At 38.6% G+C, this 27993-nt stretch overlaps 1 protein-coding gene and 1 pseudogene across 4 annotated transcripts; one reads left to right on the top strand and one right to left on the bottom strand.

The window, feature by feature from the left end:
• Nucleotides 1-303: 303 nt before the first annotated feature.
• LOC114090535 (HUWE1-associated protein modifying stress responses pseudogene) lies at nucleotides 304-929 on the top strand (annotated as a pseudogene).
• Nucleotides 930-4990: 4061 nt separating this feature from the next.
• LOC114082660 (protein FAM221A) lies at nucleotides 4991-27972 on the bottom strand. Of its 4 annotated transcripts, XM_071608098.1 has the most exons (7): nucleotides 27908-27972; nucleotides 24174-24347; nucleotides 21042-21232; nucleotides 18178-18384; nucleotides 12425-12532; nucleotides 10409-10491; nucleotides 4991-5059 (listed from the first exon to the last, which is right to left on the bottom strand). In XM_071608098.1, the coding sequence occupies exons 1-7, from the start codon at nucleotides 27970-27972 to the stop codon at nucleotides 4991-4993; spliced, it is 897 nt and encodes a 298-aa protein (XP_071464199.1). The 4 variants fall into 4 exon arrangements, with proteins under 4 accessions (XP_071464199.1, XP_071464218.1, XP_071464208.1 ...); XM_071608117.1 differs by lacking the exon at nucleotides 24174-24347; XM_071608107.1 differs by lacking the exon at nucleotides 12425-12532.
• Between the last annotated feature and the right edge of the window lie 21 nt (nucleotides 27973-27993).

Here is a 27993-nt window from a genome sequence, read left to right on the forward strand (position 1 = left end):
GTGGCCTTAGGGAGGCCGCGACGCGAAGGCTGGGGACAGGGGACCAGTAGGCGTGTGAGCCAGGCACAGCAACAGCCTAAACGCCCCCGGGGGCCAAGATGCCCCAGGGCCCGGATGCCCCGGGATGGGCCTCTTCCGGATTGGGCGGGGCCGCGGGGCTGGGTCCCCGACCGTCCCGGGGCAGGAAGCCTGGGCCGCCTCAAGGAGGCGCCAAAGGCTGCGGGGCTCAGCCACCTGGCCGCCCTTGAAGAGGCTCCCGCGGGGAGGTCACGGCAGCGGCGAGAATGGGGGAAGCCACGGAGGATGGAGGAGTGGAAGGAGGAGGGCGAGGAGGAGATCCAGGAGCACGGCCCGAGCGTTGGCTCCCCAAGTGGGAGCGGCAGTGCCAGGCCCAGGCAGAGCAGGACCAGCAGCTGTCCCCTGAGCTGCAAGAGGCGGCGGCCGCCACGAAGCCCGAGCACAAGCTGCAGCAGCTGTGGCACCTCTTCCAAGACCCAGCCACCGCAGTGGCCCAGCTCTACAAAGACCCCGTGTGTCAGCAGCCAGCACTTTCTCTGTGCTCCCTTTCAAAACGCAACTGCCGCCGACACCAACCTCTACCAAAAAAGCGTGGAGACCCATCAGCGAAGTTTTGATTTTGGAGTTCAGATTGCTATCAGCGAGGCAGCGAAGTTTTGATTTTGGAGTTCAGATTGCTATCAGCGAGGCAATGAGGGTGCGCTGGCTTGGGATCAAAAACGCAGAAGAACCAGATTTCATCAGCTTCCTGGGTGGAAAGTTACCTCCAACACCAAACTCTACAGCTCCCCAAGATTGACTGGAGTGTCCCCAAACTGAGTTACTTCAAAGGAGACTTCTCATCTGGAGAGACTGATTTGTAACCCTTCCTGGAGGCAGGAGCTCAGCATATTTCTGTGGAAAATTGGTGAAGAGTGTGCCTGTGGACCCATTTTCACGTTTAGGTTTAGATCCAGATAGATTTTTTTTTCCTATTAGAGTCAACACTTGCTCTAGAAATGTTGAAATAAAATGTAAGAATATTGAAATAAAATGTAAGAACTGCAATTTTTGACTGTTAGATAGCCTATCCTAAAAATATTTTTATAAAATTTGAGCTTACTGGGGTTACAATAACAATTTTTTTTTTTTCCCAACACTGAGTAGTTTGTTGCTTTACACTTTCATGTTGTACATGTTTTCTTACACTCTTGAGTCAAGGGAAGTTCTTATGTCTTAGAACTCTGTTATGGTTATAGTTGCTTGGAAAGCCTGCTCCATGACAATTAAGTACAACAGGTAATTGTTGGGTTAGTTCTCATGGGAACTGGGAACTGCCTTTGACACCCTTCATTATCTAGTGTGCTGTCCAGAATGAGAGTTGATGAGCCAAGTGAGAGGGTAGATTGAAGAGTCATCGATGTTCCTTCTGCCTGTTGTCCCTCAGGTCCTCCTTGCTTTATAGTCAGGATTACCAGAGATGCAACTAGTGGACAGGTCCATCACCACCTCCCCAGCCAGATGTGTCATCAAAAGACATTCTCAGTTAAGGAGCTTAGTGTTCTTGGAGAAGCCGGGGCAATGCTGTCAGTGATAAGTCTGTTGCTCCCTGCTCTTTAATGCAGACTTCCATATAGAACTGTAGACTTAGCACCTGTATCATCGCATGTCAAAATTGATGCTAAAACCCAGCAACAAAATAAGAAGACTTGGTTGAAATCAAGATGAAAACCTGACAACAAACAGAGACTAAGCAGGTAGAGGTAATTAGTGAGTTAGATAATGAGTCCTGTTAAAAGGTAACATTTCTGGGCCATAGAAACTTTGTTTCTAAAACAAAGTTAACCTGCACATAAAAAGAATGGGATATGTAGAAAGTGCTTCTATAGCACTGGAAGTTAATTCCTGCATAGACTCTCTTTGACAAAACTTGATTCTTTTCTATGCTCTTAATCAGAACAAAGAGTCAGAAATAAGTGTTTAGCTTTTGACTTCCTGATTGCTAGTTTGTTTATGGCAAGTTAAAATAAAAACCACTTATTGCAGGAAAACCCATGTTGTATGGATGTAGTCTTAAGACTATATACTATTTTGTACTTATTACAATAGTTAGTCTGTTGAGACCTGTCGCAGGCCAGCCATGGACTATATGTGAACTATGAGCATGAGTACATGAGTGGACTGAACTGATGTTGCCTGTTTGGGCTGTGCACATATGTGTCCTTTTCACTTGCTCTGCCTATGATCCCCACACAGCACCTAAGATTGGTGTGGCCTTCCAAGATGTCAGTCAATCTGCTGACAAGATATCAGGATATCAGGAAGCTAGACTTAACCCCTTGAAAGCTGACGGAGCTAATTGGGGTGGAAATTACTCAAGTGTCTTCCCCACAATAAAAAGGGACTTTAGAATGTCCTCCTCCTCTTTTGTCTGCCTCCCAGTGGGAGCTGGAGCAGAGGAGCCATCACTGAGGAATCCCAAGAAAATGGTATTTTCTCTAACTTGGTGTGGTTATTTCTGCCAAATTCACCTGGAGTGGCCCTGAATGACTTATTTGCATGTGGTGGAAGAGAATATTTGGAGTTCAGGCAAAAATTAGATTGGTCTGTTCACACTGAGTTCATTCAACATCTTTCCCCTTCAGTTTGGAAAAACAACGTGTGCATAGTTTGTTTAGATTAATTTTATTGTATGATGATATGTGATGTAGTTGTCTCCACTAGGCATTCTGATTCTTATCAAGTGGATTGATGACTCATTCTATACTAAGGTATGCTTTTCGGTATTATACTAGTATCCTCTAGAAAATAGTTTCAAGAAAAATAAGCCCCTCTTGCTATAGAATCTAAATGCATTCGAGTGCGTGTCAAAAAGGATGAGCTTAGCCCCCCTTGAATAGCTAGCTGCTCAGCTCCTGCTCTCCTTACACTTCCTCACAACCTATGTTTTCCTACTTTTTGAACTTTGGGAATTTCTAGTCCTGATAAGGTTGTAGAAGGGACTGTTTATAATTTTGACCTCTATTGAAGTTGTCTGGGTTTTACAAAGCAGAAACATAAAAGTGTGTGTAGAAAAGTAATTTTTCCCTACAATAAATTTGTAAAGTAGTGCGCATATGCAGACACACACACACACACACACACACACATTCACCCCTCCAGAATAGTTGGAAATACTAGTATCATCATCTCATTTCATAAGGAAAGAGGTATAGAATGCCATGTGCAGTGCCCAAAGACACACAGATAATGACGGAGCCGGCACACAAACCTGGATCCATCTAAGTACCCTGGTATTGCTCCTAGCTCCCATTGCCATAAATGTCACTCAGCATCCCAAAATACCAACTCTAGCCACAAACCAAGGCTCCATTTTGTTGTAGGGACAGACAAGGCAAGGCACTGAAGATAGCAGGAAACAGTTTTCTTTGGCTGTAGCCAAAGAAAACTGTTTCCTGAACCACTAGTTCAGGTAGTTTCAGATTTTTTCAATCCCCTGAATCACTAGTTTGTTAGAGTCTGTAAACAAGTCAGGATGGCGCCTGGCAAATGTTAGAGTCTGTAAACAAGTCTGGATGGCGCCTGGCATTTTGCCAGAGGGAGTGGTTTGTGAAGTAACACCAGCGAGCCATTAAGTGTGGAGATTCCTGATTGGTTGACTGCTGTATCTATTTTATGTTAATTAAGATAAGCTGTGTGGAATGTATAAATACCTCTGTTGTCCTACAATAAACGGCTCCTACTCCTGCTGTATCAATCTACACAAGTTCTTCGTCACCCCCCGGCTATTTTGCCCAGCCAGCCGGGCTGCGGCACTAGTTCAGGTAGTTTCAGAATTTTATACCCAGCATGTACGGGGAGGGGCTCAGAAGTTCACATAAAAGCAGTTTTCTTTCACTGTTTTGGGCAAGTTAACCCTTCAAGGACAACACCTGAGAAGGGGAGAGCTTCTTCTCCCCTTCTTCCCTCTCCCTGCCAGCCAGTTGGTAACTTCTCTTATCTTAGAAATGTAGACATCTCTGAGCCCCAGCTCAAGGCCAGAGGCCTTGTTTACACATTTCGGCAAACTACTATACTGGATACATGTTTGTGAAAAACTAGTAAGGGGGTGTACAGTACCTGGAGTGTAGATTTCTTCCAGGCTTTGGGCCAAGTAAATCAGGGCAACAGGAAAATAGGAAGTTTATCTCATTGAACTATTTTATTGACAGTCCTAAAATCAGCCATGGTGAAGATTTCTGGAAAAACGCAGTTAATATTTTCTGTGGAGAAAGGGGGTGCCACTACAATTTCCCAAGTCTCCTTTTAGTTGTCAGGAACCCAAAGTGTCAATGGCATACATAGACTCTGCTTCTTGGTTTTCTCCTGTCTGGTGTGACTTTCTGGCCTGGCCCCAGAACATGCAGTTGGACCCTCAGTGATCTTGCCATCTACAGAATCAGCCCTCTGTGTGCTTTGTGCTCTTGCTTCCTCTTTCTTTATACAGAAGATAGTTAGTTACCAGTGTAAAAAAATCAGTGGATAACTCTAGAAAATTATTCCATAATTATAAAATGCAGTTTTTTACATTTAAAAACATAAATTGACCTTCCAAAACTTGTAAAAGAAAAAATTAATGATTTTAACTTACAATTTTGAATGAGAAAGTGACACGTTTGTTAAAAAACATTGATAACATATTTAATTTGTTAAATAGGCTGGAAAAGTTAAATTATAATAGACTAAATATATTTACTGTATTTTCAGAGTTTGACTTCTATGAGAATATCCTAACTTCTCTACCCGAGAGAAAAAGTATATACAAAGTAGTAAATCATTATTTCAACAAAATAATATAAGACAATTTCTCCTTTCAATAAATGAACAAAACATCCAAAAAGACATATTTACACAATTAAAAAGTAAATAATTTGAGAGAAGATAAACTCTATTATTACATTTAAATGAGCAGAAAGACATATTTGCATGATGGTTTTAAGCTGTCCAACAGCCTTCACGAAGGTTTTGTAGTTGATGGCAACGGAGATTTTCCTTTCATCTTAGCTGCCTTTTCCATTTTTACCTGTAAATTTAAAACATTCATTTATTTACTAAGTAGTAGACCATTCTAAGGAACAAAAGATTGCACATACCTCATTTGGATTCAGGCCTTATTTGTCACAACCATGCCACACAGTTAATAAGCTGCCATATACTAAAGCCAAAATCCGATCCTTAAAGAGACATGATTGCCTGTTTTTAAGTGCTGTGATTTTAACTTTACAGAAGCATTTTAATAATAATAATATATAAATAAATATTGCTTTAGAAGAGAGGATCAATTAATTTGAACTGCTATTAAAGAAATTTTTTTTAATAGTTAAAAGCCTAACTATACATCCAGCCTGTGCACATTGCCTACAGTTACAGAATGCACCTAAGCCAGCCAGACTGTCTCTGACACTTGGACTCCTTTAAGGATGCTTCCCTGTAATTCTGGTGTCTATATTCCCACAGTGTTCTTCCCAAAGGCCTTGTCCTCCTCCACTGGAGTTCAAGCACAGCAGCCACATACATTCCCAAAGTGGTGGCCTTCTAACATTTCAGACACATGTAAACCCTTCCCATGGGATTAAAGAACACAAAGCAGAACACAAGCCCACCTGCTTCTTACCCCCACTCATATTCACACACCCCAATTTTCATAGGCCAAAGAAGGGGACAGAAAATAAAGGGCATGGCAGGTGGAGACAAGGCTTCCTAGCTTCCAACCTGGGAGAGATAGTGTGAAGAAACCAGGAGGAACCTGGTAAAACCAGTCTATCCAATCCCATCAAATCAAAGCAACAAATTCCCAATAATAAAAGTAATAAATCTAACCTGTACTTCTCCCTCATTATTTTCTCTCTCCTCTGTGAAACAAACCTCATTCAGGAACCATGCATTCATGTCACTGTCACACACTGTTATCAGTCAACAGGTCATCTGAAGGACCTCCAAAGGACACCCTACTCTAAGGCAAAGATTACAGGTTTTGGAGGTGAAAAGAAGAGCATTTGAATTCTATCTCTTCCATTTATTAAAGATTTGGGGCAAGTAATTTAACCAATAGTTTCTCATTTGTTTTTAAAAAAGGCATAGTAATAATAGCTACGTCTCAAGCTTGTTCTGAAGGCATAAGTAAGATTATATAGATAAAGATCTGGATACTCAATAAGTACTCAACAATTGCTGCTCCCCTGTATCCTCTCATTTAAAGCCAAATGTTAGATTTGCAGTAACACTTGCTAGGAACAACTTCTGAAAATGGAACCCAGGGTCACTTTACCACTGAGCCACATCACCAGGCATTTTTATTTATTTATTTTTATTTTAGAGACAAGGCTCACTCAGTTGCTGAGGTTGACCTGGAATTTCCAATCTTCCTGCCTCAGACTCCTGAGTGGCTTACAGGTGTGTTCCACCATGCCCAATTATATTAACTCTTTTTTTTAAAATGCAGCAAAAATGCAAAACAACAAACAAAAGCAGTGTTTGCTCACTTAAAATAGTACTTAATACATCCATCTTGAGTCCTAATTACTTCCTTCTGCTACTTTTCCCTTTCTTTTAAAATTTATTTCCTGGGCCTGGGGATGTAGTTCAGTGGTAGAGTGCTTGCCTAGCACTGGTGAGGCACTGGGTTTGATCCTCAGCATCATATATAAATAAATAAGTAAGATAAAGTTATAAAAAAAAAGTTTAAAAAATTTATTTCCTGCATAAAGTGCCTTGCACCTAGCAGATCTTTGAAACTTATTTCCTTATTAAAATTCTCCTTTCTTGGGGAAAAGAGAAGAAGCATCATCACAGCAGAAGAAAATAATCTGACCTGATATATAAAAGAAGCAACTTCTCAATAACCTCTGAAAGTAGCTGGTAAACCATGTTACCACCAAGGCTTCAACTGTCCAAACCAACTTACTTTTATTATAAGATTCTTCCCACACCAAATGTTACCAGTGATTGGCAAAGGATAGAAGCAAAACCCAGATACCCACATAGCACTGCTCTTGAGAGGGATCCTGAACCAAGAGATACAGTTTGTTAATTGTCCCTTTCCTCTCAACAGTTCTGGAGTAAAAGACAAGGACTACTGATGTGTGAGATACATGTCAACTCAGAGGAAATCATTCCTGTTGGGCTTTCTTAGATTCGAACACCATTAATCATACAGGCTAAGGGGAGGGGGGATAGTAGAGGATAGGAAGGGCAGCAGAATACAACATACACTAGTATGGCAGTATGTAAAACAGTGGATGTGTAACTGATGTGAATCTGCAATATGTATACGGGGTAAAAATGGGAGTTCATAATCTGCTTGAATCAAATGTATGAAATATGATATGTCAAGAGCTTTGTAATGTTTTGAACAACTAATAATAATAAAAAAATCATACAGGCTAGACAGGTTATAAGTTGTCTCATAAAGCCATAAATCACACAGGCTGGAGAGTTATGAACTATATCTCATAAATCCAGACACTCCAGGTTTACTGCACTCTGGACAGGCCTGGAATATCCTTTAAAACATTCATAAATAAGAACTCCTTTCATTATCTTCCCACAAGCAAATACACTGGCATGTCTTCAACACTGTCACACTACCCAGGCCTCTGGAGGACATAGAGTTCTAGAACCCAGAACAATTAAAATCAGTCTGTGAATATGTGTGTTCCAAGAATGAAGATCAGTTTCATTATAAGCCCTAACCTCAATGGGGCTACAAAAAAAGTATTTTTAAAAAAAAATCACTCTGGACATTTCATCTCCCTCCCTGATGTCCTCCTACTACCTCTTTTCTCTTTGTTATGGTCTAAAAGTTTCTGACCTCCACCCCCAAATTCATATGCTGAAACTTTGGAAGTGGGACCTACAGGCAAGGATTAGGTTATGAGAGCTGGCACCTTGTGCATGGGACTAGTGCCCTGTGAAGGAGGCCCCAGAGAGCTGCCTTGCCTTGTCTACCACGTGAGGGCATAATGAGAAGGTCCATCTGTAGACCAGAAGGCAGCCCTCACCAGACACTGAAATTGCACACCTAGATCTAAGACACCCAACCTCCAAAACTAAGAAATAAAATTGTATACAAACCACACAGTTTAGGAATTTTGTTTCAGCAGTCTCAACAAACTGAGACAACCTTAAGCCAGAGCTTTCCAAAAGAATTTTCAGGAAAGTAGAAATGTTTAATATCTGTGTGTTCCAAGAATGAAGATCAGTTTCATTATAAGCCCTAACCTCAATGGGGCTACAAAAAAAGGCAGCCGCAAGCCACATGTGGCTTCTAAGCACTTGAAATGTGGGTAGTGTGACTGAAGTAATTCATTTCAAATTTTAAGTCATTTAAATTTAGACTCATGGAGGCACTTATGGTAAATGGCTATAGCACATATAGTTCCATCTCGAAAAAGTTCTACTGTCCAGTTAAGCCTTAAACACTGATCAGGACTCTCCCCATTTGTTTCAAAAGTCTTCATCAGGAAAGCCAAGCTAATATATCTCTTACTCATTTCCTTTGCTCTTGGATGGTAAATTTATTTAGTATTCTTTTTTCATATCTGTAGTTATTCAATGAACTCTTGTCTAAGAAAACATAACAAAAAGCGAATGGAGGCCTGGGAGTGTAGTTCTGTGGCAGATGCTTACCTAGCATGCATGAGGTCCTGGGTTTGATCCTCAGCACCACAAAGAAAAAAATGGAGACAGGAGTCTTTACTTTTATGGAGTTTGCTACTTAGCTGGAGAGATAATAATACCCTAACAAGTAAACAGTCCTAAAGGAAGCAGTTTCTGTCATACAGCTGAAATACCATCCCTCATAGTGCCTTAAGCCAACAGACTTTCATCTAACAAAAACCAAAGTCATATTTCTCAAATATGAACACTGCTATGAAACTTTTTTTTTTTAAAGAGAGAGAGAGAGAGAGAGAGAGAATTTTAATATTTATTTTTTAGTTTTCGGCAGACACAACATCTTTGTTTGTATGTGGTGCTGAGGATCGAACCCGGGCCGCACGCATGCCAGGTGAGCACGCTACCACTTGAGCCACATCCCCAGCCCTGCTATGAAACTTTTGGAAGTATAAAAAAGGTCTTTGTAGTTGACATCCATGAAGGCAAATGTCAATTATGTGTTAATTTTTTTGATTTACCATAAATAATTACTTATGCAAAACTTGGTACATATAAGGCAGTACACTAGGCACTAGGAAAAATACAAGGATGAACAAAACACTATGTTTCTTCTCCAGGCCTTCACACTCTGGGGAGAAGTGATGAAACTGGCCATCACTGAAAGTGGGAACACATCACACCACACTGCTTGGGTCCTAGCAATTGTTAAGACCTTTGTTTAGTGATCTCTCTTTTTTAAAAGCTATCAGGTAATTTTAACTTGAAACCCCCCCAAAAAAACACTAAAAAAAATAGTACAGATTAAGAATTCAATTTATTCAATATTCATTTGATAATTTATCATTTTTGAGAGAGAGAGAGAGAAAATTTTTTAATATTTATTTTTCAGTTTTCGGTAGACACAACATCTTATGTGGTGCTGAGGATCGAACCCAGCGCCCTGCGCATGCCAGGCAAGTGCGTTAACACTTGAGCCACAACCCCAGCCCCAGATAATTTATAATTTTTTATGATACATATATTTTATTTCTAATGAGCACATAATTGTATATATTCATGAGGCAAAGTGTGATATTTTACTACCTATACATAAGTGTAATGACATCAGGGTAACTGGCATATCTATCACCTTTAACATTTATTTTTTCTAGGTGTTGAGAACATTCAAAAATCCTACTTGCTATGTTGAAATGTACATTTTATTGTTGTCAACCATAGGAATCCTCCTATGTTACAGAATATTGGAAGTTATTCCTTCTACCCAACTACACCCCTGTACCTGTTAACCAACCTTTCTCTATCCCCTCTCCCTGACAATTGCATACTTTAAATTAAAAAATAAATAGACCTTGTACTTAAAAAAACACAAATTCCAGATACACATAGAGGATGGGGTTGTAGCTCAAAGGTACAAAACTTGCCTCGCATGAGTGAGGCCCCGGGCTCAATTCCCAGCAGCAGGGAAGAGGAGAGTCCATATAATTTACAAATATGCTGACAGTTGATATTGTTATTTTATTTGTATATTTAATCAATGTTTATGACCTCTATAAATCAATCGTAGAATATATCACATTATTCATTTGTCCTGCTTCTTTCTGAATTATTCTATGTAAACCTCCAGGCCTAACACCAACTATAAGTAAAGACTTTGCAAATTATTTTTTTTGATATTCCACATTCAAAGTATAATCATTCTATAGTGTATTTGTTACAAGTAAATGCTTAATACCAGTGAATTTCCTTAAAAACCTACCCTTTCCTGATATCGCCTTTCAAAGAAAGCCATGTCATCCTCATCAGGTCTCCTTAAGGAAGAATCTTGACTACTTGTACCTACTGACATGGAAAAAAACTAAGTAATGACATATTTATGACATATATTCCCCCAGAATTGAAAAAAATACAATGAAATATTTCTTCCTGCTAGGTGATGTTTTATTTTCTGAATGAGAAATGGCCCAAGAAGTCCCAATACCTAATTCTTTTTAAGAAAGCATGGCATCACAAGACAGAAGTAAACCAAGAGCGGCAAACATTCTCTCAAATATTCAACTGGCTGTATTAACGCAACGTAGCTATTCCATATGAGTACACTTAGCTATGTCCAACTTTTGACATTACAACTAGAAATCCATGTTATGCTTTGTACATGAAGGATAATATACAAAAGTATGATATATGCATGATGTAATGCATTGTTGTCTGCATTACTGAGGCTTTACTGAAGCCTTGAATAGGCAATCAAATGATGATACTATCCGCTTTGAATTTTAGCCATCTTTCATAGTATTTATTTTGTAAAATTAATGAAGTACTAGCTTGTAGGCTAAAAGAAATTTAAAACTGCTTCAGTAAGGAGAATCTAGTTTTCGTTGTAGATCCTCTAAAAGCCTATGGAGAAAAGTTCACCTTCAGTACAAATGAATGTCTTCATTGGGTGCTTTCATTTCCAAAACAAAATAGCAACTTAGACATCTGTTCTTCTGGTTTCTAAAGTATATAAATTCACCCTCAACCAGCAACCATAAAAGCATCTAACCCCCAGTAAGTTTCCACAGGGTGCAACCATATCTCAACTATCTTTCACAAAAGCTTTGTTGAGAAAGCTTACAATATGAAAGGAAAATCCACACCTCTGGAAACTCTGGGTCTATTCCTGGATCAGGTTGGGCCATTTAAACTATGTCCTTGCAGACTCCCTTTCCCAGACCTGCATTTTAATGGTACATGATCACTCTTACCAGAGGTGACTACAGAAAACTAGCATGTATAGTCTGTACTTGCTGAAAAGTAGCTCTCGAAAGCTCTTTTTGGATGTCCTTGGCCACTGCATCACTGAAGATCACTATACAAACTTCTTTAAAATTCAGTGTTGGTATTCCATGCATCGACACTGGGAAACTTGTGCTTTCTCCTTTCCAATAAGTTGAAAGGACTTAATCGACCTCACCTGCCCCATGCCGTGGCTGCCATTACACTCAGTCTAAACTGAGGCTTAATGCAGCAATTATATCAATCTTGAAATCTGCCACGATTGTCTTTTTTTTGTTGTTGTTGTTCAATTTTTACATTCAATTATTGCTTCATTGAGTGTTGATTTTATAAGCAGCATTAGAATGTCTTGTGGAGAATGTCAGGGTGTATGAAGATACAAATAAAGTCAAAGAAAGTTCTCATTTTAAAATATTAAAACCTAAAATATACCATACAATTTCCAGAGCACTTGCCCCAGCCTGCATGGAGCCCTAGGTAGGATGCACGCCACCGACAAAACAAAAACCAAAAAGCCTTTTGATTTCTATCTTCAATGTTTTCATTCTCTTTTTAAATAAATGAAATATGGAATACTACTTGTTTAAAATGAATTTATTTGCACTTAATATATGAATGGCAAAATCCTCCTAACCCATGGTTATCACTGGATTACATCCTCTTGGGGAGAATCCAAAGAATGGAGGTAATCAGTCCACTAGAGGGCACTCTGATTCAAACACCAGAGCCATAGAACCAGAAAAAGGTCTAAATTTTAATTTATATTATTATTATCAGATTCCTTGTTATTCTCAGATTTATCTATTTTTTCCCAAATAAAAAATGAAGTTGCTTGCTTTCTTGCAGTGTGTGCCAATATAAAAGAAAAGTAAAACAAAAGGCTAACTTTGAGGTCAAATTGTGTTACATAATAGTAGAAAGAAGAGAAGCTTAGGAAGGAAACCAAAGCTCAGTATTCTTACTATGTCCAAAAATATTTCTCACTCTAATTCATTACCATTTGTTAGTGTTTCTGGAGAAGAAGTAGATGGTCCTTGCAATGCTTTTAGAAACGCGTGGTCCATGGCAGTAACTGGAGAATTTAAAAATTCAACTGAAGGTGCACCTGAGAACAAAACACATGCAGAATGAAAATCTGTACTTACAGGGATACACACAAGTTATCGTGTCTAATGTGAAGTAAATTAGAATCTAAGAAGACTCATTGGCAAACTTTTTGTTTTGTTTTGTTTTGAGAGAGTCTCTCTGAGTTGCCTAGGCTGACCATGAAATTGTCATCCTCCTACCTCAGCCTTCAAAGTCGTTGAGATTACAGACATGTGCCACCATGCCCAGCAGAAAACTCCTTTCTACAAAAAAGAAAATGTTAGCTGGGTACAGTGATGCATGCCTATAATCCCAGCAACTCAGGAGGCTGAGGTGGGAGGATCACTTGAGCCCAGAAGTTCAAGACCAGTCCTGGCAACACAAAATCCCATCTCAAAAAAAAAAAAAAAAAAAAAACAATAACAAAAAAACACACAGGAATTTTTATTTCAATTTTTATCTGTGACATAACGGAAAATGGTTAAAAAAAAGTATTTTTGCATTTTTCAACACCTTTCTCCAAAACATTTTTTTCTATGAAAAAATATTGTCCATTAATGTACCTATGTCAGCAAATTACTAAACCCTAATATAGTTACAACATTCACTAAAAGAAACCTCTGGTTGACGAGGATAGAATAAGTGTATTTTCAATCTTTTCCTGATCTAAAAATATATCTAAAAAAGTATAAAAAATAAAGAAGAAAGCTCCTTCTCCAGTGATTTAAGGAAATATCCACCATCCCCAAACCACAAATTACAAAGACCTTAGTGCCTGGACTTGGTGCTTAGTGCCTGGACTTCTGGACCAAAAGGAAAAGTAAAGAGAAAATGTGCACTTCCTCCAAAACTACCACTTCCCCACAGCCCTGTCCCCACATATGGGCACAGGGAAGGAAAGAAACTTTTAGCCCTAAATGGTTTTAAAGTTAGTCCCATCTTGTAATGTGAACAGTATAGAAAAATTGTTCAGCCCTTCCAAATCTTGGCCCCCTTCCTGTCCCCAGCCACCCTCTCATGTGGCACATGAGAATATAGGAGTGGGAGGGGAGGTTCAGGTCCATTCAGGCCCTGGTGCTGTCCTCTGGTTGATGCATGTGTTACTGATCTCAGATGCTCAAGGATGGCCTAACTGGTCATTTGGTTCCTCAGCTTGATAGGACCTGGTGGCCTCATACTGACTCTCACTAGAAGTACAGACTCCCTCAAAGCTTGCCACTTCTTCTATGGGATCCCCTGGCTCTTACGACCCATCTTCAGTTCTGGCCCTGGGGCCACCTTGTCCCCCTATGACAGATGTCACGGCATTGCCATTATCTCACATTTGAGCTACCTGACAAGCATTCCCTGAGAGCTAGGAATGATGGTCCTTGTGTACCATAAAGGAACTGCATCCCAGCCAGAGGTCACCTCTATTTAGGGGCCTACATGGCTACAGGGCCCCTCTGCCCCTGGGCTCCCCCCCACACTTGACTGTAGGACAAAAACAAAGTATGGAAGCATATATCTCCTCTCCTCAATCTCACCTCTCCGTACCTTCTCCTTCTATTCCCTCAGAGGCCAAGAGGAGAGATTTTCCTTTCTGAATACTATGAAGATACTTGGGTGATAAAATACTAGAAATCACAAAAAGGCAACGATGCCAGCTACTATCACTGTTGTTTGGCATTTTTCTGAAAGTAGTAGCCATTAAATTAATCAAAGTAAGAAGGTTCATAAATATTGGAAAGAGGCAAAAATACCATTATTTGCAAAATATAGTAAAATATGTTTAATAACTCTAACATTAAGTAATAAGACTGATAATAAAAATAGCAGAAAACATTTGCTTTTTTATAAACAAACAGAAAACATAATGGAAGAAAAAACATGCATTACACTTATGTATTTTCTTTTTTAGTTATATAGATGGACACAATATCTTTATTTTTATTGGGTTTTTTTGGTGCTGAGGATCAAACCCAGAGCCTCACACGTGCTAGCAACTGCTCTACCACTGAGCTATAGCTCCAACCCAGGATAGCTATTTTTAAAAGAGATTAAATAACTAGAAATAAACTTAATTAAGAACCGTGCAGGACTTCTAGAAAAACAATTTCGGAATCTCACTTAGCTTCACAGAAGAAGATAAATGACAACATTTCAAAAATATCGATTATTTCTACGTCAAGCTACACACTCTATGTGATCTCAATTAAAATGATAATTCATATTTGTATAATTTCACAAAAAGATGCTATAATTCAGTAAAAATTAAAAGGTAAGAATGACTCAGAAAAATTCTAAAGTAATAAAATTAAGGTTGTATTAATAAAAACAATATGGTAAATTGTACAGAAATATTGAGGCCAACTATGGAGGCCATAACGTTCTGTAGGTTGAAACCAAACATTAGCTGAAGAACCCAGATCAAGTTGTTAACTTCTATGTAATTGCTTACTTCTCAATAGATGAATGGCTTAAGAAATTGTGGTATATATCCCACACTTACTATATGGTTGTATTATACACTCCACACACAGTGGAGTCCTAAATATCATTAAAAAGAATGAAAATTATGGCATTTGCTTGTAAATGGATGGAATGAAGGGTATCATGCTAAGTGAAATTAGCCAAACTCAGAAACTCAAAGGTCGAATGTTTTCTCTTATAGGTGGAAGCTAGAGTAAAAGAAAGGAAAGGGGGAGGGAAGAATAAGATTACCTAAAGAAGCAATCAAACACTAATAGGCAAGAGAAAGGAAGTCTAGGAGAGTAGAGGAAGGAGAAGGGGGTGGGACAGGAGGGAAAAGGGCAAAGGAACAGGGAGATTATGAACTGAAATCAGTTTCTACGCATGCATGAATATATCCAGATGAACCCAACTCCTATGTATAACCATAAAACTCTCATATTAAAAAAAAAAAAAACAAAAGGAAGTTGTTTACTATTCTGTGCTAAGTCTCCTAGTGTGTAAAATAAGACTACTCTAACCCATGGAGTTGTTGGGAGGATTAAATGAGGAAATACACATGAAACGGCTGGAATAACCCCTGGCACAAAGCCTCCACCATCATCATTATCTTTGTACTTGTATTTGGATTCTCTGTAGCTGATACATGAGCCTATTACAATCATGTACCTATTAAAACTGCAAATTCTACTTTACTTACGGAATTTAACAAGTTAGATATCTAAACTACCTAGAACAGAAAAATGCATAAACATATCAAGACAATCTGAGAAGATGAACATAAACAGGAGGAAGAACAAATATCAAAACACCATGAAGCCATCAAAATTTTGTATACATAATATTGGCACAGGACAGACAAACAGGCCAGCAATACAAAATTACAAGTGTGATAGACTATGAAAAAGTTTCCTATTATTTGACAAAGAATGGTGTCGGATAACTGTCCACCAATTTGGACAAAACCTGAAGTTAGACATAACTACCTCATAGTTTCACAAAAAAAGACAAAAATTCCAAATGCCTGAAAAAGCTAAAAATGTAATTGCATATTAAGGTAAAATGAAGAAGAGTATGTTTCTAAAACTAGAGTAAGAATAAATTTGAATAGGGAAGGCCTGTCCAAAATTTAAAAACTATGACTTTTTTCCCCTAAGATTAAAAGATGGGCCTAGGGATATAGCTCCGTGGTATAGCATTTGCCTGGAATGTGCAAGGCCCTAGGTTTGATCCCCAACACTGAAAAAGAAAAGATTAAAAACAAGTGACAGATTGGGGGAAAATATCTGCAAAATACAGAAAGAAAGAAAGGATTAATTTTCAGAATATATAAAGAAGAGTTTGCATAAATCAATGAGAAAAGATAACAGAGAAAAACAAGCAAAAATATAAAATAAATATAAAAATAAATAGAATAAAGATATTGTGTCCAACTACAAGCAAAAATATGAACAGACAATTCATAGAGAGTAAAACAGCTAATAAATATGAAAAGATCCTCATCTCACTAATAACTAGAGAAAGCAAATTGAAACAATAAACAATTTCACACAACAGACCGGCAAAAATTAAGTTTAGTAATATCAATGATGAGCTCAAATGTGAGAAAGTAGGTAAGCTGAATCACCACTAGAGGAATTACAAACAAGTTCTGGGCTGCGGATATTGTTCAGTTGGTAGAGTGCTTGCCTTGCGTGAACAAGGCCCTGGGTTCAATACCCAGCACCAAAAAACCAAAACAAAACAAAACAAGTTCTAGGGGCTGGTGTTGTGGCTCAGTGGTAGGCAACTTGTCTAGCACGGGTGAGATGCAAGGTTCAATTTTCAGCACCACATAAAAATAAATAAAATAAAGATATTGTGTCCAACTATAAGTAAAAAAATATCCAAGAAAGAAAACAAGTTCTGGGGCTGGGATTATGACTCAGAGGTAGAGCACTCGCCTAGTATGCATGAGGCACTGGGTTCCATACACAGCACCACATAAAAATAAAATAAAGATATTGTGTCCACCTATAACTAAAAAATAAATATTTAGAAAAAAAAAAGAGAAGTGTTTGCATTTGGAGAAGACAACTTGCATTCGGCATATATTAAAAATTCACATGCGCACACACTTCACCCCAGCAATTCTACTTCCTTATAGCTACCTTAAAGTCAAAGTCATAAAAGGAAACAAGGAAGCAAGTTCAAGTATTTTTCTGGACAAGACTGTTTGTAATGGCAAAAAATATGGAAACTTAAATGCTATGAACAAGGAAGCTAAACTGATAAACTCCAGTGTGGAATACTGTGTAGCAATGAAAAATAATGAAATAAATTCATGTTTCCTGACATAATAGGCCTCAAAATTTTTCTAAGGAAAAGAAGTAAATTGTAAAAATGTATGCTTAAGAGAAAATTAAGTTAGTTAATGACAGCAAATTACTCTCTGGGAAAGAAAGTGGCGTAAGGGAAAGAAAGTGGTGTAACGAAAAGTGTGTACCATGGGACTTTATATTTAATTTCTATTGTTTGAAGTTTTACAAGAAAGTATACATGTATGTTTACATAATTTTGAATGAAAAAATAAAATATATCTTTGTTGTAAAAAGAAAATAAAATTCCCACATAGAAGTGTTTAATGTAGACAGGGAACATATTCACCTCCCCAGTCCCCCTCAACTCTCTTAAGTTTACAGCTACCTTCAAGAGTTTAGAATACATCCTATTAAACCTTCCCCTATATTAGTTAGACTTACATGTACACAGAAGATATATGGGGGTATATACATGTATGGACAAATTTTATATAGATGTGATTTCATGTATGCAGGCAAAGGTACATATACACACATGAGCATAGGCCTACAGTTTTCCAAAATGAGATGATTATAATGCTAAAAACAGGATAAAATAGGGTAACAAGTAAACCGTATCATGTCGAATAAAATAAACATTATTTGGCTATCACAAACAATGGGGATATGAATTGGGATACGTGCAGGTACTGAAGTAGAAATGATCTTTTTCCTTTTTTTTTTTTTTTCTAAATTTTCTATAATGACAATGTATCACATAGTGGCAATGAAACCTTCTAAAGATTAACAATCAACTGAGGGAATATTTTCTAAAAAAATAAACATGATGAACAAAAATTGCTCAACAAAGACTTCACTACTGTTAGCGCCATAAAAATCATGACAAGATCACAATTCATCTGTCATCACTTACCGATCCCACTGTCATCTAATCGCATGTAGCCTTCTGCCAGTGAGCTGAAACCAGTTAATCCTCCCATTGCTGCATAAGGAACATCCCGTCCCACTGGTTTTCCCTGAGCCATTCTTTCTTGCTTTGTTTCCACGACTGTGTCATGGGCACATGCAGGCTGACCACAAGCACACGTGAAAGAGCTATGGAATCCTGAACACTTGGAACCTGAATAAAGACGTAAAAGACGTTACATGTTTAAAGTTCAGGGACTGTACTGTCCACCCAAAGGATATGGTTTGGCCAAAGATGGCTGAATCTAGATCCTCTGACCCTTTATCCCAGTGCCCCTGACCTCCCTGCAGGCCACTGCTCTTACTTCTGAAAGATGGTGAAGTGGTAAGTGCATACATAAGGTACATGGAAGGAAAAAGATTTTTTTGCAAAACCGGCTGGGACTAAAGTAACGAAGTTAAAGAATGCAGTATAGGAAATGCAGGCCCTGTCGTCAAAACCCAAGTTAAATGCACATATGATGGGGACAGCCCAGTGGGCAGGTCCAGGTTGAAATCATGTGGAATACCCTACAGATCAGCTCCGATAAAAGCCATACAGAAAAACCAACCCATAAACCCAAAAAAGATCCAAAGGATAGTACTGATGAATGCTACAACACCAAGGAGTCATGAAAATATTATGCTAAGTCCAAGAAGCCAGTCACAAAAGACCACATATCCTATGATTTAACTTACATGAAATGTCCAGTATAGGCAAATCCATAGAAATAGAAAGTAGACTGTGGTTGCAAAGGGGTGGAGAGAGATAGGAATAAGGAATGACTACTAACAAATATGGAGTTTCTTATTAAGGTAATGAAAATGTTCTAAAATGTATTATGCTGTTACCTGCACAAGATTCACCTTGATGAATATATTTAAAATCATTAAATTGTATGTCTTAAAGATGTGCATTATATCTAAATAAAGTTTTTATATAAAAAAAACAAGCCATATTGGAATGGAAGCCAGAATATATCATTAGCAGAATCATTACCAGATCATACCTCTCAAAAATAGAGAACATAAATCTGCTTTATCCAACACTTATATGAAGTCTTTGAAACATGTTCATTCCTGCTTCTTTCAATTAAAATGTTTTAGAGGTTAAGTTTCCCTTATCAAAAGTTCTTAGGCCTGGAAATATTTCAGATTTTAGACTTCTTTGGATTTTGGAATATTTGCATAGACTACTCCCCAATCTGAAAAATTTTGAGTATCATATCAGGCCCCCAAAGATTTTTGTTTTATGACAGGGATTGAATTCAGGTGCACTCAACCACTGAGCCACATCCCCAGCCCTATTTTATATTTTGTTTAGAGACAGGTTCTCATGGAGTTGCTTAGCACCTCACTTTTTGCTGAGGCTGCTTTTGAACTCGAGATCCTCCTGCCTCAGCTTCCCAAGCCACTGGATTACAGGCATGCACCACCTCGCCTGACTCAGCTCAAGTATTTGATGTGTGAAATTCTTTTTAGAAATCTGAAAAGGGGCTGAGGTGGTGCCTCAGCAGTAGAGCGCTCCCCTAGCACGTGCAAGGCACTGAGTTCCATCCTCAGCACCACATAAAAATAAATAAATAAATAAAGGTATTGTATCCAAGTACAACTAAAAAATACACAGACATTTATATATTTTAAATCTGAAAAATAACTTAGTTGAGGCCTGCAGTTGTAGCTCAGTGGTAGAGTTCTTGCCTAGCATGCACAAGGCCCTGGTTTGATCCCCCAAACAAGAAAAACAAAAGAGGAAGGAGAAGGAGAGAAGAACAAGAAAAATTTAGTTGATTAAACTCCCACTTTTTAAATTTTTGAATCAGATTGGATCGTGTCTTATAATTCTCTAAATAAAATCTATTCCCATTAACTTATGAGGTTAGAGTTCATGATTATTAAGCATACCAATAACTCTATGTATCTATACATTAAATTTTGCTTAGTTGTTTTTTTTTTTCAATTCAAGATAAGATAAAATTCAAAATGAAGAGATAATTGCAGGTATCAAGAGACCAAAATACCAAGAGGCTGAATTGTGTCTGCAAGTGAGGAAGGTCATGCTCATGCCTACCACTATATTTCAGTGCCTGGAATGATAGTGCCTAGGACAGAGTAGGTGCTCTGATTTATTTGCTGAATGAACTGACGTGATGTGAATGCCCATTTGACTCCTCCTCTCTTAGGCTTTTGTTGAAAAGAAGAATAGGAAGAGTTGTTTCTGTCAGGGTTGGATCATTAATAAAGATATTTTATTGCGGGGAATGAGTATTGGGGATTGAATTCAGGGACACTCAACCACTGAGCCACATCCCCAGCCCAATTTTGTATTTTATTTAGAGACAGGGTCTCCCTGAGTTGTTCAGCGCCTCGCCATTGCTGAGGCTGGCTTTGAACTCAAGATCCTCTTGCCTCAACCTCCCCAGCCCCTGGGATTAGAGGTGTGCCCCACTGTGCCCTAGTAATAAAGATATTTTGTGTAAGTAAATTAAATATATATTTTGTGTTAAGTAAATCCACATATAATGTAATTTCATGAATGAAGCTCTTATAAAATAGGATGATCATAAGGAATAATCCAGGGCCATGAATAATTTGGATAATATGTGTGAGTTAATGAGGGTCCTCCTTGAGTTCCTTATCCACATCCACCTCTGTTTTAACCAAAGCCACTTTAGCCCCACATAGACACCCTCCCTCCTGTGCTCTATTCCAGTCTGCTTAGCTCTTTAATATTGAGGTCTGTACCTGATTAAACTGGTACAAAGACACATTCAATATTCAATAATAGAGAAATTCAAGCAACCTGCGGCTATGTATAATAGTGTAACTTACATGCATTGCATGTAAAACCAGGTGCAGGGCTGTGTTGATCAGCAAAGTGCTTGCATCTGCAGCGAACAGGCTGCGTGCCATTCAAAGGCACGAAAAGGTAAGCCCTGCACTGGCAGCCAATCACTTGGCAAGGCAGATCAATAGGGCGCTGCTGTGGAATTGTTTCAAAGTCAGTTTTATGTTGCTTATACCTGAAAAAAGAAAGGGAAGACATACAAACACAATCGGGTATTACCAAAAGTTACAATCTCTACTCTGTCATGCAAATACAATTCATTTTTGTTTGGTTTTGCTATTCTTGTTAATAAGGAAAACAAACTCCCCTGTATGCAGTATTTGTCAGCTTTGGTCAGAGGGAATCTTCATACTTTTAGATTTTTATTTTAAGTTATATAAGAAGTTTCATAGCAATACCAAGATACATAAAATACTTGCTCATCAATGCAGATCCTTTGATATGTATGCATAACCTGAGAGTGTCAAAAAGGTTCTTTATAAAAATGCTTTTGAGGGGCTGGGGATGTGGCTTAGCGGTAGGCGCTCACCTAGAGCATGTGAAGCCCTGGGTTCCATCTTCAGCACCACACAAAAACAAACAAACAAATAAATAAACAAAGATAATGTGTCCAACTACAACTAAAAGAAATACGTATTTAAAAAAATGCTTTTGATTAAATGCACTACTTAAATTTATTTTCATGGTTTGATTTTTAAATTGAAGTAGGCTCCATATGTATGTACTATTGCAACTTATTTTAATATAATTTTAACTTTTATTTCAAAGTAAACCTCAGATATTTTAAAAACTAAAATTCTGTTAAAAGATTGTTAGTAATTTTTTACTCCTTCTCAGAAGGAGCCACTTAGTAAAATAATATTAAATTTGTCTTATTCTTAATAAGGATCTAAGAAATTTAGGTTAAACAATGACATACTAGTTTTCACTTAGAAAAAAGAACCACCTTTTTAAAAAATACATGTGGTTTACAATTATGTAATTTACAATTGCATATAGTGGCTGAGGAGAGCGTTAAAGAAGAACCCATTGCATTTAACAATGCTTCAAGAAATTTAATAAAGCCATCCTTTCACACAGAAAGTTCATTTTGGAAAATATACCCTAAGAAAATAATTACACATAAAGAAAAAGCATTGTGCATAAAGACAATATTAACAATAGTATCTATAATAGCAAATATATACCATATGTGTACAAGTGTACATATGCATATTCACACATATATGGGAATAGATAAGCAAATGACTAGAGGATAGTTTTCAAACTTTTTAAACCCTTTCTTCAAATAAAATCTTTCACGGAATAATAACACTGTATGTAAAATAGATGAAAGCAGGAATTGAAGGCCCCCTTCCCTTCCCTTAACCTGCCCTTCCAGCTGGTGCACCCTTGAGTCTTGCTCAAAGCTCAGTGAACACACGATGAACACCACTGGGCTAGCTGGAGTATCGCGCAGGTATTAAAAATCTTGTTTGGGATTACTATAATAATGTATAAACATTTCTGTGATTCTGTCATTAAAAAAGAGCTTAATATTTTATATACATACAAAACCAACAACTAAATGAACTATGCAAAGAAAAAATTACATAGATAAAGTTAGTAGTATAACAGCAACTGGCTGTTGGGTGGTGTGTGTTCTACTTTTCTATATTCCTCCCCATTTTCCTTAATGACAATGTCTCACTTCGATAACAAGGGGGAAAAAAATAGTTTGAGTAGAAAACTCAGTACTACAAGTTTCTCCATTGAATTTGGCTGGGTTTTTGAGGGTCAAATCCATGCTCTACAAATGCTATATAGATAAGAAACTAGCATGAAATCTTTTTTTTTTTTTACATCAAATAAACTCTTTATTTTGATAATAAATTTATTTACATATTTCTGGGATGCAAATGGTTCCTCACATGATTTCTAGTTTATTTATTTATTTTTTTAAAATCAACTTTCAGGTTTAGGCTCTTTGTTTCATTGAATCTTCTTTTCTATAAGCAGCATGAAATCTTTTAAGAATTATAAAACTATCATAAAATTAACAAACCCTTCTTCAGTTATAAAAGATAGCAACACATGCCTCTCCTCCATCCATCACAATGTTTTTAACTGAGATTGCTAGATAAACTTAAAGTCAATCTGTATACACATTACTCATCCTAGCAACTGCCTAAAACAACCTCTGGCAAAGTGCAACTGTAAACAGCAACTACACAAAAAGTCTCTCAAAAATGAGCCCCAGGAATTCCTATCAAAACAAGAAATTTACCCGTTAGTGGTTTCCTCAGAACAAAAAATCAAAGTTGTTGCCTGAAAACACATAATAGGTTCAGTGGTCTTTCTGTGAAGCAGTTTGATCATTTTGATCTTTACAACTGTGAGACAGTAGCAAAAATCTGAAGTAGCTGTACACAGAGAAATGCAAACCTCAGACCCAGGCAGCCTGCATTAAGGACTGGAGCCCCCTAACCTCCTTTGCCTCTATGATTTTCTTGGAACATGATCCTTGTAACCAAAAGCAAACATTGTAACAAAAGCAGTGTATGCTTATGTTTTTATTTCCAAAGAAAGGTTCTTAAAAAAGAGTGTCAATACAGCTGTTCTTTAAGATGGGAAGGGTGATTAGTAAATTTGAGGAGGAATGCTTGTTTATCAAAGGGTAGTATGGGACAGGCAGAGACTGCTTCCTAACCAAACTGAAAGATCCACAGCAGAGTCACAGGAGCACCAATATCTTGTCAACCAAGAAAACAGAAGTGCTTAAGGCATAGTCTATGAATCTAAAAGAATAGAACCAAAAAAATTTAATGACAACTTAAAAAAACTTTTAGGTATTTCTACTGTTTTATGTAAAGGCCTATTTTTTAAGTGTTTTTTTTTTTTTTTTTTAGTTGTAGATATATAGCATGCGTTTATTTGTTTACTTTTATGTGGTGCTAAGGATCGAACCCAGTGCCTCACACTTGTGAGGCAAGCACTCTGCCTCTGATTTACAGCCCCACCCCAAAGCCTATTTTTAAATGTTTCTTAATCATCACAGTATTATTTATGGAAGGAGAATATGTTTTGCTATTGTTCTTATTTTCTAGTCATGAGAAAATAGCAGTAAACTATGTTACCTATGTGTACAAAAACACAGTGTCTCCGGGCCAACAAGTTTACAATCCATTCCTGTTGGTGATCGCCAGCTCACAAATAACCTGTTCTGTAAGCGCATAGGTAAAACTTTCTTTTTGTATTCTTCATATTCTTCAGGAGTAAAAAGTTTTCCTCCATCGGCCTCACCAACAATTCTAGAACAGAAAACATTGGTCTTATTACCCTTGAGAATGTTCCAGGTTACACATACTAAACTCTAAAACTATACTTGTATAGTTAAAGGAAAGGCTGCTTTGAGGTTTTTTGTTTGTTTGTTTTGTTTTGTTTTAGACACCTGTTAAAAGCCACATTACAAACAATGATAATAAAGCTTTTGCTTCTGATGGCGTTCAGCCATGCTACCCCAAAACATGACTCCTTGGCATTTGAGGAAGCAGCAGAAGCAGGAAGGCCACTCTCACCTTCCCTGTGTTCTTCTTCTATGCAGTAGGTCATACATCAGTCATTCCAGAGGTCCCCTCCCCATACCTGGAGGAAAAGCACATGCTGGAGGAGACACCATGACAGGGAGAAGAATCTGAACAAATAGGCCTTACTAAATGCTCCCCAATTTGTACCATTAGGACACACCCTTTTGTCCTTTGGTCATACTTCTCCAGGACTATCCACTCTTCATCAAACCTAAGCATAAAAACACACAAGATCTCCTGTTTCTTTGGGTCTTCACTTCTGAAGGCTCCATGTCATATAAACTGAAATAAATTGGCAAGCTTTTCTCTTGTTAATCTGTCTTTCATCATAGGTACCTCAGCCATGAACCTAGTGAAGATTGAAGAAATCTTTTCTCTCCTAAATTAAAAGTCAATGATTTCACACCATCTGCCTTTACTGATTAAGGCATATCAATGGAAGATTACTATATATTTATCTCAGTTTCTCCTGTGATTCTGAGTCAGACAGGTTCGTTCATCTCATTAAAATCGAGAGCCTAAGCTGCTGAAAATCTAATGTTTTTGTCTTTTTAAAGATAGTACCAACAATAACAAATCAATGAAGAAGCCAACCATGACTAATTCCATACCTGAACCCAAGCCCTGGCCAGGAGTTTAATTTTATGTAGGCTCTAAAAACATGCTTGGATTTGCACAGGCTCATACTGACACCTGTGTATTGGACAATTAGGTATTTTATTGCTTAATTTCAGATTCCAAAATTTTATGGGAAAATCAAGCCATCACTATTTCTAAGGGGAAAAATTTTTGTCTTTCTGGAGGAAAAGAAGGTACAACTAAAGAAAGGTCTTCAAAGAGGAAGACATTTCTCCATGAAAATGCCCTCTAACCTCTAAAAATCATAAAGTTTCATTTGTAAAATGCACATAACTTTTTTTATGCAATACATACATTTTACCATACTTTGAAACTGTTAGTTGAGTAGAAAATAAAAAAACAATTCATAAGTTATGAAATTCCTCAACTTCTTCCTTATTTAAGCAATTGAGATATACTATAAAATATTTTTTTTTGTTGTTGTTGTTCGTTTTGGCAGAACCCAGAGGGACTCTGCCACTGAGCTACATATCTAGCCCTTTTTATTTTATTTTGAGACAGCCTCTCTCTAAATTGCCCAGGTCACACAGAATCTTTACATTCTTCTGCATAAGCCTCCCAATTTGCTGAGATTATTGGCATGTACCAACATCCCTGTCCAAAGGACATTTTCTTCCGAGAAAAACTGAGGGTCATTACACTTTATTATGGCTATCAAGAATATCTAAGGAGAACAGAAAGATTTTTTAAAATTTTATTTTAGTAGTAGATGGATACAATACCTTTAATTTTGTTTATTTTTATGTGGTGCCCAGATAGAACCCAGTGCCTCATGCATGCTCGGCAAGCCCTCTAGCACTAAGCCACAACCCCGGCCCACAGAAAGATCTTAAAATAAACCATGTTTTTCCCCAGTGTTGGAGATGAAATCATGGTCTCACACATGCTAAACAAGCACCCTAAATCTGAGCTACATTCCTGGCCATTTTTTAAAATTTTGAGACAGAGTCTCACGAAATAGCAAGGACTCTACACTTCCCCTCCCAACTGCCCCCCACCAAAACACGGAGGCATGACCAAATCAAGTTAAACTGAGGAAGAAAAGTTCATTTCTGATGGACACTCATCTTTTTGACCCTTCTCTCAGATTCCCTTTCATATCTAGGCACCCAAGTCCGGTTTTCCTGGCCTTTCTCAAATCCTGATGCTAAACAAGGGATCTGATAATCCCTTTTAAAGAGAAATGTTGAGTGCTATTTATGCTTGCAAAAATAATTTCCCACCCGCCTGCCCCTAGCACAAGCGGAGGCCCACAATCCGCACATCTAAATACCTAAGTTGTGAGAAACAGAAAGTTCAGTGGATCATTTTCAAAACTTACTCTTTAGCCTTTTTGAGATGTAAGATCCAATTGTAGCCATTTTACCTACAGTCCTTCCCTTTGCCCACCCTGATTGTAAAATTAGCCAATCACGTAGATTATAACCCCAGGCTCCTCCTATCAGGACAAGCACAGCCTTAGGGATAAAAGCAGGTGGACTGCCCTCCCAGTGTGCTTGCTGGAGATTTTCTTTGGTGGCATGCCCTTCTGTATTTCTAACATCAGTCAACACCAGGGCTCAGCAACTTGCTCCCAGGGAAAAGGCACAAAAACATGAAGGTTAAAGGAGCTGGTTCTGCCTGCCCTGGGTAAGGGCTGAGTGTAGTTTCTATAACCTGTTTTACCTAGACCACCTAAGAGGACATGGGGACTTACCCATCAATTTCCCTCCACAATCTCACGATTCCAGCTCAGAATTTTCAGTCACTTCTAAGCACTGGGCAAAACTAAACTAGCTGGGCAGTCAGCTGGGAACCCATCCGCCAAAGAACCCATCTGCCCTGGTCCCATCCCCAGTCGTCATGCCCTCCCCACCACCCGACCTTTGGAAGTAACCAGCTTTAGGAAGAGCCACCTTCCGCTTAAGGTTTCCCAAGCCCAGCCAGGATTGTGTCACCTATCACCTATACACAGCTCTCCCCTTCAACTTCTCATCCTCCTGACAGGCCTCTCGGTATTCCCCATTCGTCTGTTTTCCAACTGTCAACATTTTTTTGTTAGAAGATGGGGGAGGGACGGAGGAGGGTTAAAAATCCTTCCATAAAAATGCCTCAGCCTTTGTCAGAGCCTTGACAGTGAATCACATCCTCAAGCCAAAGGAGAGGCTGTGTTTCCTGTTTGGGATACAAGACTCCAAAGCCATCAAAACCACACCCGTTGGGGTGTTTTTGTCCAAACCAGCACCTCGGGGTTGGGAGCACGCGAAGTTCACGACTTGCCCTAACACTGGAATAACGTGCGAGCTCGAGGTCTGCTAACTGAGTGTGCTCAGTGTGGGATTCTCCAGGGGCCACCTAGGGATGGGGGAACCACGGGGCTCTGCACGAATATAGTTAACATCCCTCTGGGAAGGGGAGGCAAACCGCCGCGGCAGACCCCGATTGCTGACTAGAACTCCGGGTCAGCATATTTAATTTCAGCAAGACGAGATGTGAAATTAATCTAGGCCTCCCTCAACAGCCTGGGAAGAGATTCCCCGATCCCCAGCGCTCGCCCGGCAGGCAGGTCAGGGCCAGCGCCACCAGTCCCCTCGGCGAGGGAGACCGAGTCGGCCCCGGAGTTCTCCCCGGCGGAGGGGCGGGACGTGAGCCCCGAGCGGCCTCACCTGCGGTACTCCAGGTACTCGTCCACCGCCGCGGCGCCGCCGGGAGGCAACCTCAGCCGCTCCATGGCCTCGGGGAGGCTAAAGAC

Source organism: Marmota flaviventris, chromosome 1 (assembly GCF_047511675.1).
Source record: "Marmota flaviventris isolate mMarFla1 chromosome 1, mMarFla1.hap1, whole genome shotgun sequence".
Classification (NCBI taxonomy): Eukaryota; Metazoa; Chordata; class Mammalia; order Rodentia; family Sciuridae; genus Marmota; species Marmota flaviventris.